A 16,989-nucleotide genomic window follows, 5' to 3' on the forward strand; every position below is an offset into this window, starting at 1 on the left:
GTATTTTCCCATTATGCAAGCATACAGAAGTAAAGTGCTTGTGTTTACATAGGTTTAAATCATTTTAAAGTGCTTTATAAAGCACCTTACACAGAAATTAATTAAAATAAATAAAGAAACCAGAGGAAATTGGACAACACGATGTATACAAGATTGTAGTGTATAAAAGAGTTTACCTCAAGGCAGTTGATGTACAAAGCATAGAGCTCTGATTTATCCTCCTCTCCCACAAGTATACTGACTTCAACAGCTGACAAATGCTGTTGCAAATATTCTCTGACGTCATTGAAACTAAAAAAGAGAACAATAACAGAACAATTCTATTAATAAATGGCATCTATTCTACTAAATCCATATTATTACTATGAATTTAGACAAATCAGATAGGGTCATAATCCACTATACAAACCTGTACTTTAGAAGAAGCTTCAGAATCACAGAGCGCACCACAGGGTTCTTGTCAACAGACTCATCAAAGGGCGACAAGTCCTTGGTGTGAATCTGATGGTTTTCTGGTGTAAAACATAAAACAACTTATGGTTCAAAAACAAACTGCACAATAAGAAAATCTGGGTTATATAATAATAGAGCATCAGTTAGCATAACTAGGTAGGTAACACTACACATAAACTATTACAATCAATAAAACAGAGAATCCACTGTTACGGTTGGTGTTAGCTTTGTTTGTTCACTGTAAAGTAGTATTACCTGTCTCAACCATAAGGTAGGAGAGAAGGTGCATCACGACGCCCTCTGCGGGTGGTGTGTTGTCTTTGAAGCACACCGTGGACACCAGCGCAATGAAAAACGCATCACAGCGTTGCCTGAAGTCTGCGTTTTTACTGATAGAAGCTCTGTATTTGTATGACAAACATGAGCTGTATCAACCATTAAAAATAAAAGGATGTTTTGCCAGAAAGGAGTGCGTTCCATGAAATAATTGTGTCCGTTTAAGTCTCTCTCTCTTTCACTCACTCTCTCACTCACTCTCTCACTCACTCACTCACTAAATCTTTTTGTTTTCTCTCTGCGTGTTCAGTCCTAGTGCTGCTCACACTAGGGCAAATGTGATTGAAATGATCTCCCTTCCCAGTGAGTCCCACCACTGATTAAAAATAATTATCAGGTAATCAGGCCCCGCAAATCTGCCTGGATACACCTCCAACAGGACAAAATGCGACCAGGCACAGACACTGATTGCCCGACAAAGCCTAGGTGTATAGAGGCCTTACTGTGTAACAAACAGTAGAAATACCTTAAAATCTCATTTTTTAAAAAGTTATAAGGACATATGCATTTATTTTTTACATATTCATTGATGGGTGATTTAAGTGAGTTGCGTTTTCTTGAATTTGTTTTGTTAAAATGATCCGACATGAATACTATTTATTTTAATAGACATATCGTTTATTACAACAAATATTATTAGTAATCATTCTTAAAATAAATCAGACCTTATCTCGTCAGGCACTTCTGGATCAAATGTATCTGGAATGTCCTGCTTGCACAGGGGGCAGGACTTGTGTTGAGCCTGAAGCCATCCTTCAATGCACTGCAGACAGAAGATGTGATGGCAGGGTAGCTCCACTGGTTCTTGTGGTTCTTTCATGCAAACCCTGCATTGTAGACCAAACCTTCAGCAAAATGGAAGCAAATTGCATCAAACTGGAATGAAGAGAGACACTATGAAGAGAGACACTATGACAACTATGGACAGAAATGTTCTTACTTGCAAAGCTGATCACACGCCCCTTTTTTGCACGACTGCAAGACTTCAATCACAGCTCGAAAAGCTTTCTCAGATTTTACATCTGAGTTTCCAGCAAGCGCCTTATACAGAGAAGAGAACAACAAAACTATTGTGCATATGTTTTTTGAGGTGAGATCTTTGCACATAAGCCGTAATGGGTGGACAGCAACATAAGATACTGAGCACATTCATCCCAGAGGATGGCCCCTACTGATTGCCAGACCCAGGGGGTCGGCCTACAGGAGGCTTTGTCTGTCGGTCGGTCTGTCGGTCGGTCTGTGTGTCCCTCTTTTCCTCCCCAGCCATTCAGGAACGCTTCAGATTTCAACCACCAGGGGCAACAGAGTAGGTCTGGACTGAATTTAATTACCTTTAATTCAACTGGTTTAAACATGTGCCGTGTAACTGTACAGGATCTGTACTTGTTGTAATTGTGGTGCCTAAAATGATTTATACTTTTAACTTATAAAGTGGTTTGTAGGTGTGTTGTGTTTTTTCATGCGAATAATCCTTTTTTTTAAAAAACCTTATAAAGTCAATGCAAGCTTCCACGGAGCGAAAAAGCAAAAAAGCGAAGCGAAAAAGCGTCTTTTATTTATTCGGAACGAGTCCGAATGTTGCGTATATTCGCATAATCGCCGGTGTGTAATGACCTTAAGGGTGGCCTTTGAGTTCTATGTTAGTGCAAAAATAATTTATTCTCGAAGTTTCTTCAATTCTATAGTTGTATAATATAGGATTTAAATTACAATAATATTGTTATCCTATCTTTAGAGCAGTGGTTCTCAAAGTGTGGTCTGGGGACCCTCAGGGGTCCTTGAGGGAGTTCCAGGGGGTCCACAGCAAACGAGGAACAGTTTAATCACTTTAACCCTATTTTATACTTTGTTTGAAAATAGCCGATCTACAAGCTACAACGCGTCCCATTACTGGCCATTTTGAGCTTGTAGATCGGCTATTTTCGAAACATTTTGATAAATCTTGAAAGATTTTCCCTGGCAGAAAATATTTTCAGGAGGGGGTCTGCAGCCAAATGCATGTCAATTTGGGAGTCCTTGACATGAAAATGTTTGAGAACAACTGCTTTAGAGTTTTCAATGGGTCTGAAATGTCAATCTAACCCAAACGGACCGGTTGAGTTGAAGCCCAAGCCCAAGCCCCATACCCACCCCATAACCTAACACCCAACCCACCCTCATCGCCCGCCCCATACCCCCACCCCCATATCCCCGACATTCGCCACACCCACATTTTCCCGTTCCCTTCCTACCTGAAAGCCCCCCTATACCCACCCGTCATACCCATCCCCATACCCTCCACACAACCCACCACACCCCTATTATATTTCCACCCCATTACATACCAAGCAGCTGCTACCTTAAAGACCCTCCATATCCACCCACCAGCTTTCAGTAATGAAATGTTTTATATCCACTACTAACGCTACTCTTGAACATGAAATATGGATAACATGCTAATTTCAGCAAATTTACATTGATGTCTAGTGGCGATATGTTGATTAATGTGAGAGAAATAATAAAATACATTCATTAATTGAATACAATTATTTGCTGTTCACTTCAAAAGTATCTCCACAGAACTATTGATGTATTTATTTTTATGTTTGGAGTCTGGTGTTCGACCATCTTTAGACTTTAGTTTAGGTATTCTTTACTTCATTCTCTCAACTTTATTTCTGTGTGTGATTTCCTGTGATTTCTGTGTGCAGCCATCACACACAGGTGTGATTGCAGGCAGGGCCATGCAGTCATGCCTTATATGGGGATTGGTGGGGCGGCTCCCTATGGTAATTAGGATTAACTGGCACACCCCTTCAAGTTACGAGGATTGGGATTCATCATCATAAGAACATAGCTATTAACAATTCTGCCTTTTAAGAACGTTTCATAAATCTGACTCAACTTCTCTTAGGAATTCACTTAGGAAGAAATGTGGAAATGTGGAAACATTAGGAACTTATTGCTGCATGAGGCCCAATGTGTATATGTGAGCCGGTGGAAAATGTGATTATGCTTCGTGTTTTTGGTTTATTATGTGATTTTGTGTTATATTTTTCTATGGTTAGTATTTTGCATGTTTTGAAGTGAGATTGTTTTCCTGAGTGATATTTGCTGTTAGTTTTGTTATATTTACTTTTGCTGTGATTTATTTCTGAGTGTGTTGAGTTGCATGTTTTTATATTTCTTTCCACTGACCTGCACTAACCATAAGGACCTGCACCTGAGTCTGGGTGTGGCAGCCTGATTATGAGCCCTATATAATGAGACAGAGGACATGTTTGAAGAGAAGTGAGCAGCTGAGAGAGAGAGAGGTTGCTGTGAGAAGGAGCTGGGAGAGATGAAGGAAGCCAAACGCTGCAGCCTTGTCTGAGCAAGGGTGGCTACCACGGACTGGGGTTCGGGTGGGCAGGGACACCCCAGTCGGTGGGGGGCCAGTGGGAGCCACGACCCCCTAAACTGCTATGCGGCCGGCGGTGTGTGTGCCCTGCCTGCCTGTGGGAGGACCTCGTCCGTGGGAGGCTGCCCGAGGATGGCTAGGTCGCAGGTGCGATGGCGAGGAGACCGGAGAGATACTCCAAGATGGACAGAGAGCAGAGCCAGGGAACGGACGCACAGAGACAACAGACCAGCCAGACGGAGACACGGTCAGCCAGAACGAGAGGCGATATACAACGGTGACCACCCCCAGATGACACACGGACCACATCGTGCCTGTGGAGGACCGAGAGAAGGAGGACGAGACCCGAGTATTGACATGCAACAACCGCAGCGGCAGAGCATAGCTCTGCCTCGCCGGTAAGTCTTCTATCAAACAAACAATACTCGTGGTCCCCAGAGAGCTAGGCTAAGCTAAACAGAACTGTTCAAGTACCTTGAATCTGTGACTGGCGTCCCTCCTTGTCTTCCACAGGGACATTGGAGCTACTGGCGTGTGAGGTGGTGCCATCAACGCTGCTGTCCCCCCCTCCCCCCCTTTTCCTCTTTCAACTGGCTGGTTTCTCCTTTTTATTGTTTTATTCTATTTTAGTTAGTGGGCCCTTTTTTCGTTTGTTTAGGTAGGCATTTTATTGTGTTGGCTATTTTAGATGCCGCTGTAATCAGGGTTAAAAAAAAAAATCAAGTGTTCACTCTTTCGCAAGTTTGCCTCTGTTAAGTTTTTGCCTTTTTAAATCTCAAAGTTGTCAGACGAACCTGCGCGGCTTTTTAAAGTTTTAACTGGACCAGACCTCCTAAAGGTGGCGTAGTCGGAAATTTTAGCTTTAAGCACCCTGCACTTTACAAACTTTTCACTTATATTTTTATTGTTTCATTTATAAGTACATTATTGAGTAATTGGGTGTTTTTAGCTGTGCCACATTTATTGTGCATTTATTGTTTTGAAGCAACAGTAAAGTAGAGACACTCACCCTGCCTAGGGTATGAATGTGACGAAGGACCACAGTCTTCAGTTCATCCTCAGAGTCAACTCTCAGCAACATGTGCTCCACAAACAAGCACAGGATGTAGATACGGTTCCAGCCATTGCTGTAAAATTATATCACAATCAATGTGATAACAAAATGTGTTTATTATATTTCTGTGTAGTCGTCATCTGAAAACATGCATTTACCGAATGTCTTGGAGTCTGTGTTTGCATCTCTCTCCATATTTATTCTCATTCTGCCGAGAACAAATGAGCTCTATGGAGCCTTGAATCCTCTTGACCTGCTGCAGCCAGTCCTGGCACTGAGTTTCACAATGGAACTGAGGTGGCTCCAGGAATTCAATACAAGCCACGGCTGCATGCACGTCCTGAACCTTGAAGACAGTTGAACAAGCTGTGGGTTTAGTTTGGTTTAGTTTACTTGCAGAATGTGTGCATTTGCCATCACTGGGCAGTCGCATGAATTAGTTATACGTCAGACAAACATTGCTCACCAAACTGTCCATTGTCACTGAAGTGAACTAATGTAAAGAGATTCTTAGCTTTGGTACCATGTCCAATGCCTATTTATTACTCCAAATATTGAGAGATACAGTATGCATAGGGATTGGACCAGTTATTAATCCCATGCTGTTCACAATTGCATACAGTATGCTCTTTATTTCCTCCATAAGGGAATCATTTTTCTTTATGTTCCAAGGTTATAACGATATTGTCAAGGTGTAAGGATTGACCAAAAAACTGTACAGTTGACAGACTAATTAGCATTTAAGCTAAAAAAGTAATTAGCTCTGCTCTGAATAAAAACATTATAATCAGCATTTAAGTCATCTTTATGAAGACATTAAAACTGATTATTAAGGTGGTATGACTTTACCATCTCTGGGAAGTTCCTACTGTGCTCGTTCTTCAACAAATGGGAAATAACTTGAGGCTGGAGGTCAATCATCCTGGACAGGTTCTGTAGTCGGCTGTGGCAGAAATGGTAGGCTATGTGGATCTGAGGAAAAGAAGGGATTTCATCGCTCTTTCTTCGTCTCTGTAGCTCATTTACACTGCCCGTCAGGGCTTCACACAAAAGCTGTAGAGAACATGCAAAGAAGGAATTATGATTAGCAAAGCTTTGATCTTAAAACAAAAATAACAGATTTGCAGTTGGAATTGAGGGAAATTACCCGTAATTCTTCGGCCGTTACATTCATTGTCATCGAGATAAAATCCTGCAGGTACCGTTGAAAGAATTCTTTCTTCATTTTATCATTCAGGTTTTGGGCCATATACTGACCAAGTGGTAAATTCCCAAAGAACTCTTCAAATTGATGCTGGTTTAGCTCTAAAAAACAGAACGAAAAAAGGTAAGGTTTAACAACAGTGCAACAGAGCTGATGGTTTCAAGGTTCCAGACGACAGCTTTCATGCAACAGAGTTTTGGACAAGAACAACATAGTGAGCCATTTACTTTCATGTCGGAGAGTTTGCATCATGAGTTCCTCCAGGAAATCTTTGATCCACCAGCTGAACGGCAGAGCACAGCGCATGGTCTTCCCAGCTGTGACATGGCTCTGCACCATAAAGACCTTAGAACTGTGAATCAGGCAGATACTTAGAATGAGGATTAGTAGGCTTGATACCAGACATACAATGTCAACATGTCGGATCTGATTCTGCAAGCAGACGGGATGACTTTATCTTTGTTTACCAAGTGCCATGCCCATGATCAGACATCAAGTTTTACTCACTGGCTGTCCATCCTCACAGAAGGCACATCAAGCATGTCCTTGTTGGCAAAAATCTCAAGCCACAACTTCCTGATGTCGTCTCCACTGTCCATCAGGAGGTCCAAATTGCAGTCACGGTCGATGACTGATACCATGTTAGCTAGCAGAGGTGTGATGACAGCTTGGATTTTCCTCCACAGAGTGTGTCTGTAATAGACAATGAAATTTAATGTAGCATTCATAAAGACACTTTAACCTCTCTTCAGGGTACAAGTCGCATTATACAGTATTTAATGTCTTCAGCAGTGCCTCGGCCAAAGTCTTGATTTATTTTTAGTATTGATAAGAATGTTATAGCCCCTCTGGACATTTTATGACGATATTTTTTCACTTATCATTTATGCATTTCATCACACTTCAAAATGAGCTAAGCTAGTATCTGTTCATGTAATACATTTTATATAGTTTGCGCTGTGACATAAAATGAGTGTAGGGGAAGCCTACGTGAATGTTCCTCCTTCTTGCAGAGCATTGATGTCTGATGCTTCTCTGAGAACCCAGTTTATTTGGAGGAAGACATTGGCCTCATGGTGCTCCAACAGTGAGTGTAGACATCTCCTCACAATTCTAAAATATTTAGCTTAAAATAAAAAGATTACAATATTTTCTTCATTAAATCCACAAAACAATTAGCAATGATACTCATAACTTTAAGAAAATCACAAGGACTAATGTTATCCTTAATTAACTTAATAATAAATATTTGAACGTACAATCATCTAGAAGTGTGAGCAGGTTCTCAACTCTTCTGGTGCTTAGAGTTCCAGTGTCGTCCACATCTCTGAGCATGCTCACTGCACTCTGCACACAACTCCTCACCAGGTATGCTGTGTCAAACACTTCAGCCAAAACCTGAAAAGCACATATTCTTACTCATGGCACTAATAGACAAACAATCAATCCATCAATCAGTTTCCCAGATTATTAGTTAAATGTCAGTATTATTATGGCCTTATTTTCACCTGATTATGCAAGAGTTTTCTAACATTTTTATTTATTCTACATAATCCATCAGTGTGAATAGCGGTTAAGTAACAATATATACAAAACAATACTTTATAATGGATAAAAAACAAATACAGTGACATAAAAACATTTTATTCATATAAAATATAATATTCCTCTATGTAGCTGTGTGTAGTTTCTTATAGAAATCATTTGTCCATATACATTTTTCATGTGTAAATATTTGAGTTTTCTGTTGCTGCTTGCTTATTTATAAATACATAAATCCATAAATATAATAATAATAATAATAATAATACATTTTATTTGTATTGCACTTTACATTTGAAACAAACCTCAAAATGCTAGTAGCTAAATATATGTGATTTTAGGACCAGACGGTAGGAACTAGATTATACTTACACAGGCCTCTCGCTCTGGTGGCTCATTTGTCTCCATGGCTTGGAAAAGATATACAAGTTAATGTATAATTAACATTTAAAAATGATTTATTCTGAGGTATTGTAGAAATAAAGAAGAATATAATATATTACAAAGGCTACCCTCAGGCGGATCTTCAAACAGTTGGCTGATTCGTAGATTTTTCAAGGAATGGACATCTGAAATAAACTCTTTTGATCTTCTGAGATCATCGATGTGAACTGACTTCCAAGGTCCTGAATGAGAGTAAAAAGATTAGGTTAATAAAATTCTTGTGTTTAGTTTATTGTGCTTTGTATATGTTACAGTATGATTGGAAAACCAGTCAGATTGACAAACTGAAGACTGTGGTCCTTCATCACATTCATACATTAGGCAGGGTGAGTGTTTCGAGTTCACCACCTGGGCCCTCCCGTCAAAAAACAAAAACAAAGTTGAATGGTGAAAAAGATGTTTTATTATTAATACATTTGCGAGCTCGCCTTCATTTCACATGATTACAAAGTTTTATGTTTTAATGTAATTCATGTTTTTCCTCACAAATGAATTAATTAATCACATAGCTGCTAATTTTGTTTGTTGTTGTCAGCTGTGAGCAAAGCACTCGGTTTGTACGACAGGGACATCAAAGCCTCCCGCTTGCTCGGCCTTGCGCCGAAAAACAAGTGCACCTTTTTCAATCTGACTGGTTTTCCAATCATACTGTGACACATACACTATGTTGACCAAAGACTGACTAAGTGACGGCGGTTCCTTACCGCCTTGAAAACCAACATAGGAAGAACCCCCCTCAATTCGAGGAAGTTTGGTGACAAAGTACACAAACATCCTGCAGCCGTCAGTAGTTGCTCTCTTGTTTATTGCATTGATGCACGAGTACCTACAGTATAACCAAAACATCAAATGCAAGATTTTACTTTACATCAATATGACAATATTACATGAACACCTGCCAATATCACTTACTTTGCTGAAGAAAGAATGTTTATACAGTGAGACTCCTCATCATAATCTGTTTGGATGATGAGCACTTTGTCTCCTTGCGATGAGCCAAGAAACTCCCTAGTACCAAGACATAGCCATTCTATTTTACTACATTATTTAAACAAAATAATTTCAAATCTCGCTGGAGCAACTGTATTTACACACCTGATTTCCTTGAGGAACGATAACTCTGTGTCAAACTGATGAAGAAACAGCAGCTTGCAGTCTTCAAGCTTTGTCATATCTTTCAGTTGTTCAGCGTCTGCTACAGTCAGTAGCCTTGAAAATGTTGTAACCTTCAAAAACAGCAGAAGGGTTTAAAGAGCCACCACATACAACGACCAAATGTATAAAACTTGAGGACAAAGAATACAGGCCTGTTCTTTAATGTTTAGAGATTAGATACTGATGTAAATGACGTAAATGGTACGATGTTGGAGGCATGGTAAAAGAAGGTGAGAATGTAAGGAGAATGCTTTGTGGTAAGAGGAAATTCAAAGGTTAACATTCCAATCTTTTGAGTGTCCTTTCTAACTACTGGTAACCACCCTAAACATTTTATGATACGCCTCAATTGATAGCTTAGTGAAGATAATTACCTCTGTAAAACAAACGGGGCACTGCTCCTCTTGCTGTGTGTGCATGGAAATGAAGTCGCTCAGGGATCTGTGCATTCCTCCTTTAAAGTACTGCTGTACCAAGCTTTTCCTTTCCTCGCCAGTGGAAGAGTGTTCCAGTCGAACGATTGAGTCTGCAGTTGCACAGTTCAGCAAAATGTGCTTGGCAGAATCTGCTTCATCCTTCAGTTTCTCTGATACTTGCAGGACCACAGAGGAGCATGTGTCTGAGTGGAAGCCGATGAAGACATCACTTGGAACATATTGTTTTGTCATGAGACTTGAGTTTGGGGAGACAAAGTCATCGACCCACTTCTGTAGTTGTGTGACAGCATCCTTCTGTTCATTCCTGAGGACATTGTTGATGTCAAGGTAGTGTTTCTCCAACCTGTTGATCAGTGGGATAGGAAACTGTTTGTATACCACCTCTTTCTCTTCAATGACGATCAGCCGGAAGTTTTTGTGAACTCTGCATTTCACGCGGTGGGTTCCTAATCCAAGATCTACATAGTTTTGACCCCCAAGGGTAACATAGTACTGGTTCAGGGCATCGTACAGACTTTCGTAAAGGTTCTGGAGGTTCAGAAGCACAACAGTCTGTCCTGTCTCCATACACACCTTGACACGGTTGATATTCCTGCAAATCTGTGTGTACTCTTGGTCTTTGGGGAAACTTGACCCAAAGATTATCTCTGGATGGTTTTGGTCTGAAAAGAGCAGCTGTTGTAGAATCTGGAGAGCTGCATAGTTCTTGGTGAGGATTAGAAGGTAGCGACCCTCTTCTGCTTGGCAAATGGGAGCAATACTTTGCTTTACCAGGTCAATAGTGTTGATGTAGTCATCACTAAATTCTTCATCTTTCAGTTTACTGCTGAATATGCTCTTGACATCCATATCATCTTTTCCACTGAAGTTTCTAAGGATTGCTGTAGTTATTTGGTCTGCAAAAGGCTTCTGGTTAGCAGCTTTGGTAATGGAAAATATCATCTTTACAAGGCTGTAGTAATCACGCAAGCCAAAGAAACCCTGACCCTCTTTGCATATTGCCATATAGGCATCTGCAAAGGGCTCAAAGAGGTCTTTAACCTTCTCACGTGTCGTGACATCAGATGAGCATATTCCTTCTGCACTTTCGATGAGATCTCTCTTGTTTGGATCACCACGGGACACAAAGATTCCTCGATTCATCTTAGCGGGAAATGCCAATGAAACCAACTCTTTTGTGAGGTAGAGGCTCATCGTCAATACAGCCTTCTTCTAGCAATGGATGTAGGGTTTTCAACGGCATTTTAGGGGAATCCTCAGCCAATCCAATCTCATCTAGCACAACTACTGAGATGTATTCATCCAAGTTTTTGCTTTCTTGGAAACGGCCACATTGTCTGAAGGTCCCAATGATACCTTCAGGAGTTGAGTGAGGGCTGCACTGGAAAGACACCATATGAATCTGCTTGAGCTTCTTGTAAAGTTCAGAATGTGATGCCTGGCCCTGCATCGCATCTGCAACCAGGGTTTTGGACAGAGATTTGGAGCTCCCAGGTTTACCGACAATAAACAAGGGAATTCTTAGCTCAATGCAAATCACCATCATGAACACATTCTCTTTCAAAGCCTCATTTCTTGCGATTGTCTCACCCATTGGAATGCCACTGAGGAGAAGATCCTGCATGAGTAGAATTTCTGCTTTGATTCTCTTGGCAGTGTACTCACCATGGAGGATTTGGCTGATTTTGTTCTGATACTCCTCTTTGGTCTCCAAGCAGGACTGATAGCACACCCAAATGCCCATCAACAGTGCCCACATCACTTTGTCACTTGCAGGTAAATTTTGCTGCTCTTTCCGGTTCCTCTGCTTCTGGACTCGTTCTTTCTTCTGGAGGTGTTCAATCAGTTTCTCATTGAACATTGAGTGATTTTTGAGGGACCATGCAAACACTTGCAAGCAACGTTCTACATCCCTGAGACTGACAAAGCTACATTCATCTTTCCTCTCTCTCATGAACCGCTGTGATTCGGACAATACCTCAGTTATCTTCTTGACGTACTTCTTGTCGACTGAGTTGGTATCTACCTGTCTTTGCACAATTTGCTCAATGTACATACGCTCTGTCTGGTCATTGAGCTGGCCAAAGTCCCAAACCAGAGGAATCATGCTTGGAGGTAATACATGGACACGATAGACCAACTGGCGGAGAGGGATGGATCCCAGTCTGTCTTCAGTCTCATTAGCCTTGACTCTGTAGCCCAATCCAGAATCCTCCAGCCTTTTGATCATCTTGTTTGTGTGTTTCCTGTAAGGATTACATGCAACAATAATCTGTAGCCCAGTTTCAGAGTCAAGTTGTTGTCCCTGCACAGTGTTGTCACAGAGGATTTCCTTGATGCTGTTGATGGCCTCAGTAGTGTTTGCCTCATCAAGGAATAAAACAGAGTCAAACCCATATTTCTCTTTATTGGTCACTGCGAGGGTTTCTGCTTCCTGCACTTTGGTGTAAATCATTTCTGATGTAGTGCCACCATGTACCTTGATGAGTTTCATGTTTTCTGTGGGTGCTCCACACCTTCTCAATTCACACAAGAACTTAATGAGCCTTGTCTTGCCACATCCTGTTTCTCCCATGATGATGACTGGAATACCACACCTGAATCTCATGTGGATCGCCATCATTTTGAGTATGTTATCAGTGGTGAGCTCATATGTTTCATCTGGATCTGTTGCACATTTGATGCCAAGCACTTTGCACAGATACTCAATCTTTTCAGCTCTGGTAAGTTGATCAAGGTCCACATTGAAGGGGACCTTATGAAATTTGAGAACATTGTAAAGCTGTTGACTCATTATGTTTTTTTTTATGACTTCATTTGTAGAAGGGTTGATGGCGTCAACACCGTTCTTGTTGTTAACTCTCATGTGAAATCCAATGAAAGTCATGGATATGCGGTCCCCATTGAAGAAGATATAGGGATGTGGTTCAGATTCCCACCTCTTTCTGAGGAGGAATGGAGCCAGGTCTTTTTCACTTCGTCCAGCGAGGTCTATCAGTTGCCTCCCTGGGCTTTGGTCAGCAATGCAGAGAGATGGGGTGGCAAAGTCTTTGGACATCAAGATCATTAACTCAACCACAAAGGTTTTGAAACCCTTAAGCCAGTCACCAACAAACTCAAAGTTGCAAAAGTCTGAATTCTCACAGTCTTGCAACTGAACATTGAGGAACCACACAAAATTTCTCAGCTCTGCCCACGATGGATCAATGATGCCACAGTACAAGAAGAATATTTGAAGGCATTCTTCATGTGTTCCCTCAACGCCATTGTATGTGAAGTTGTCCAGATTTTCGCGCTTGTAAAACCGTCTTAGATACTGGTATGGCCTTTGATATGCTTCACTCTGGAACCACATATATCGTCCATTAGAGGGTTATCACTCTCAAAGCCTGGGTTTTCTCCTCTCCTCATTTCCATCATCATAACTTCCTTTGGTGGGCAGCATAGAACGTTTGGAAAAACCTCAAAGAATTGAAAGCTTTCTATTCCAACCTAAAAAGAGATTAAGATGCATGTATAAATGAACACTGCCAGAAATTCAATCTAATCTTTGATTTGATAAGATAATCACATTTCAGTAATCAAATATCAGGAAAGATATACTTTGTCACCGTTTCTTGCTCTTTCTCTCTCTCTTGTTTAGAGATCAGTCAAGGTAGTTGTAGTATTGGTGGTAAAGGTAGAGGAAAGAAGCCAACAGAATGATAATAGAATGTTGATATTGTTGAACGTACATGTTTGGTGTCGTATCTGGGTTGTTCCTGTGTGGACTCTAGTAACTCAGTGACATACAAGTGTTTGTTGCTACACTGCCAGATCAATCCATCAGAATCCATCAAGCACCGCAGAAAGAACAGCTTGTATAAAAAATCATTCAAGCCTTTCCGCACCTAGATGGAACAATTTGGATCATTAAACATTTTCTAAATGGCTTTGTACAATTTATAGGAAAATAACATCATAATATATTGAGGGTCCTCAGAAAACTACTGCATCTTCTGTGATTCTATTAAATATCAAGAGTATAGGAAAAAAAACAGACCATACCGAGGATGTGACATCGAAGTGAAACAGCTTGCAATCGCTGTCTCTTGGCGTATTGCACAAATGCTCAAGCAGCTTGCGCTCATCAATTTCAGGTTCAGTTAATCGAATGCATTTCTTAAATGCAGCTCCATGTTGAACACTTCCCTCCAGCTTTTCGTACAACCTTTGTACATACAGGGATTTACCTGTAACAGTTGAATGACCACGTTAACTTATGTAAACACATTTCAAGGCATGGAAGTAGCTTTGCTACATCAATCATCATGGACTGTTAAACGATCGCTGTATGGACTGTCTTAAAAACTGCTGCAGCATTGCCTGCATTGTAAATTTGTGTATGATGACACAATAAATGGGCTACAAGTTAATGTATGTGTGCCAATAAGCCAGGAGATGGTCAAATAACAATTCTATTATCACATATTATTTATTAGCTACAGGGGACATCATATATTTTGTATTATACATAGTTAATCTGTCTGCAATAGGTGGGGTTTCCATTGTGGAATGTAAACTTTCAGAATGAGCTCAAAATGGTCTTCTGTATCTTGCATAAATACAGAAAAGTTAGTTTTCGATTGCTTAGCGCAGTGTTTTATTAATCCATCCATTTATTCACATGCTTTCAGGTTGTCAAATCTAAGGACAAAAGGACAAAACTAAGACTTACCAACACCTGCTCGTCTGGAAGAAACAATCCCAACACACTGTCCACCTTTGAACACGGACGCATCACTGACTGGAGGAACAGAGTAATGTGTGGACAAGTAGCTCTGGATACTTTTTAGAGGTGCATGTGGAATAAAGTCTGTTTTGAACTGACTAAATGCTGTGGGAATGTAGGCATGTTCTCTGTCTGCACTGCAGTAGATCACCAGTCTGTAGTCATGCATAAACTGAGAACTCAGTTTCTGAAAAGCCTTTTCCATTTCAAGGCTAACATCATAGCTCAGTTGGTCTGCAAAGAGAATTGTGTAGATCTTCTGGCCCCGGTAACCTGGTGTGAGACATCTTCTCAGGAAAAGTTCTACTTGCTCATACGTCGTGGCTGGAGTACACAAGAGAACTTCATCATAGGTTGGCAAGCGCTCATATGCACTTGTCATGTACAAGCAGATGCTAGAAGCCAGGATCTCATCACGTGGGCAGATGATGAGATTAGGTTGCTTTGAGGAGAGGCCTTTTGGAAGATTTCTTCCGACTGAATTATCTCTAGTCTCTGAGATTATTGACTCATCCCATCCATCATCAGCCTGGTTTTCTGCAGTTAGCATTTTTAACAGACGTCCCAAACTCTTTACATCCAGACTATCCTGGGAAATGATTCGCATGTTATTCATAATTGCATTCCACACCTTCTCCAATGGGATATCTTCCATCTGCCTATTGTCAGGATCTGGTTGATTGTGACACTTCTCCCATGTTTGCCAAACATCTGTTGCTGAACAATTTGGTTTGATGAAAGATAGCATCATCAAAGCCTTGTCCTCTATTTCTGCATCCTTCTTTGTCTCAGCCAGAACACTGCACAGGTAGACTATCTGTTCTGCAGTGAAATAGTTGAGGTAATACTGCTCAGATCTCTGTGTGTCCATGAACCTTTGCCAGTCATCTAAGAACACCTCCATCTTCCTGCACAGTGCTGTGAGCTGTTCAGTTAACTTGCCAGTTAGTTGTTGTTCGATGCTACCAAGGTTAAAGTCCATGATAATGCAGGGGTCATGCTGAGTGTTGCAGTGAATTCTAGCTTCCCAGACCCTGAAAAGTGGGTGCCCTGCAGCATAAAGGTCTACAAATGCTTGGGTAAGTCTTTGGACACCGTCAAAGACCTGAGGACAGATCAGATATAAGGATATGTCAAGTGTCTGACTGCCTGTGATAAAATGGTGTGATACTGTTTGATGGATACATAAATCAAAATAATACTTTATATACTGTAAATATTCTACTATACCTCAGCAAAGTACTCTATTTCAGTTTGATTTTGTTCACCTCTCCCAGACATAAGCATGAGTTTGTTCTGTAACTCTCTGATGTCTTCTAAGTCATAGTTGCGCATCAGGTTGTTTTCACGGCCTTCTGGAATTTGCAGTGTCAGGGCAGTCTCTAAACCGAGCTATTGGAAGTTATAACATGAAACAAGTTAATATGACCATGAAGGACTTTCAGAGGCTTGTACAATGTTGACTGTAAGATCATCAAAGTTCATTGTAGATCTGAACAGTCTATGTTGTAGCTACAGTGTTTACTGATGCTACATTCTTACTTAGAATACCTTTTTTTGTTTTGGTGCCTTGATGATGTATATTCCTCTGTCATTGATGGATGTCGCTAACGACAGAGATGAAAGTTCAACAGATCCATAGCTTTCTTTGACGGTCTTTAACCACTCCAATTGGCGTGCTGTATCTCGCTGAAATTGTACACCAAACACAAAAGGTCTCTGAATGTCATTTGGAAGGGTCAAGAACTTGCTAGCTAAACAAAATAATAGCTGATGACGGAATTAATAAACTAAAAAAAAAATAGCTACAGTAGCACCAGCAATTGGAAATTGTATTTAGCACTTATTTTGGTCAGGTGTCAAATGAGAGGAAACATTTTAAGAGATATAACCAATTTAACAATAACATTAGAATTTAATCTCACCATCTTCTTTGGTATATCCACGTCATTGTCAAGTGCTTTCCACAATTTCATCAGGGCCTTATTGAAGGCTTGAAAGTCTGAAGTTGTTTCAAGTCCATACAGTATGGAAGAGTAGCCAAGGACAGCGTCATGGAAACAAGATACTCGATCCACATCCAAGTCATTCTCTCCCGCAAATATGGATGCCAGGTCAACAAACACTTTCAGCTCATTGATACCTGAAATAAATAAATGTTCATTGGTGCACTTTTCTCTAGCTGATAGTGATACACGTGGGTGTTTCTTAAAA

The 16,989-nt window shown here is 40.6% G+C and overlaps 1 protein-coding gene across 1 annotated transcript in view; it reads right to left on the reverse strand.

The window, feature by feature from the left end:
• The window catches only part of LOC308103837 (E3 ubiquitin-protein ligase rnf213-alpha-like), a gene marked incomplete at its 5' end in the record, with an annotated part of 58,103 nt that overhangs the window by 16,512 nt on the left and 24,602 nt on the right, over window positions 1-16,989 (reverse strand). The window contains 27 exon segments of the mRNA XM_080454016.1: window positions 177-291; window positions 410-512; window positions 709-854; window positions 1,455-1,634; window positions 1,730-1,830; window positions 5,178-5,295; window positions 5,381-5,568; window positions 6,072-6,275; window positions 6,370-6,527; window positions 6,654-6,778; window positions 6,934-7,119; window positions 7,417-7,552; window positions 7,686-7,824; window positions 8,341-8,378; window positions 8,481-8,594; window positions 9,117-9,238; window positions 9,325-9,420; window positions 9,508-9,638; window positions 9,942-11,157; window positions 11,159-13,353; window positions 13,356-13,496; window positions 13,739-13,894; window positions 14,052-14,236; window positions 14,722-15,880; window positions 16,006-16,167; window positions 16,327-16,464; window positions 16,701-16,918. Coding sequence (XP_080310142.1) covers window positions 177-291; window positions 410-512; window positions 709-854; window positions 1,455-1,634; window positions 1,730-1,830; window positions 5,178-5,295; window positions 5,381-5,568; window positions 6,072-6,275; window positions 6,370-6,527; window positions 6,654-6,778; window positions 6,934-7,119; window positions 7,417-7,552; window positions 7,686-7,824; window positions 8,341-8,378; window positions 8,481-8,594; window positions 9,117-9,238; window positions 9,325-9,420; window positions 9,508-9,638; window positions 9,942-11,157; window positions 11,159-13,353; window positions 13,356-13,496; window positions 13,739-13,894; window positions 14,052-14,236; window positions 14,722-15,880; window positions 16,006-16,167; window positions 16,327-16,464; window positions 16,701-16,918 — 7,970 coding nt within the window.

The sequence above is a fragment of the Gymnoscopelus braueri genome, assembly GCF_963280865.1.
Source record: "Gymnoscopelus braueri genome assembly, chromosome: 16".
Lineage (NCBI taxonomy): Eukaryota > Metazoa > Chordata > Actinopteri > Myctophiformes > Myctophidae > Gymnoscopelus > Gymnoscopelus braueri.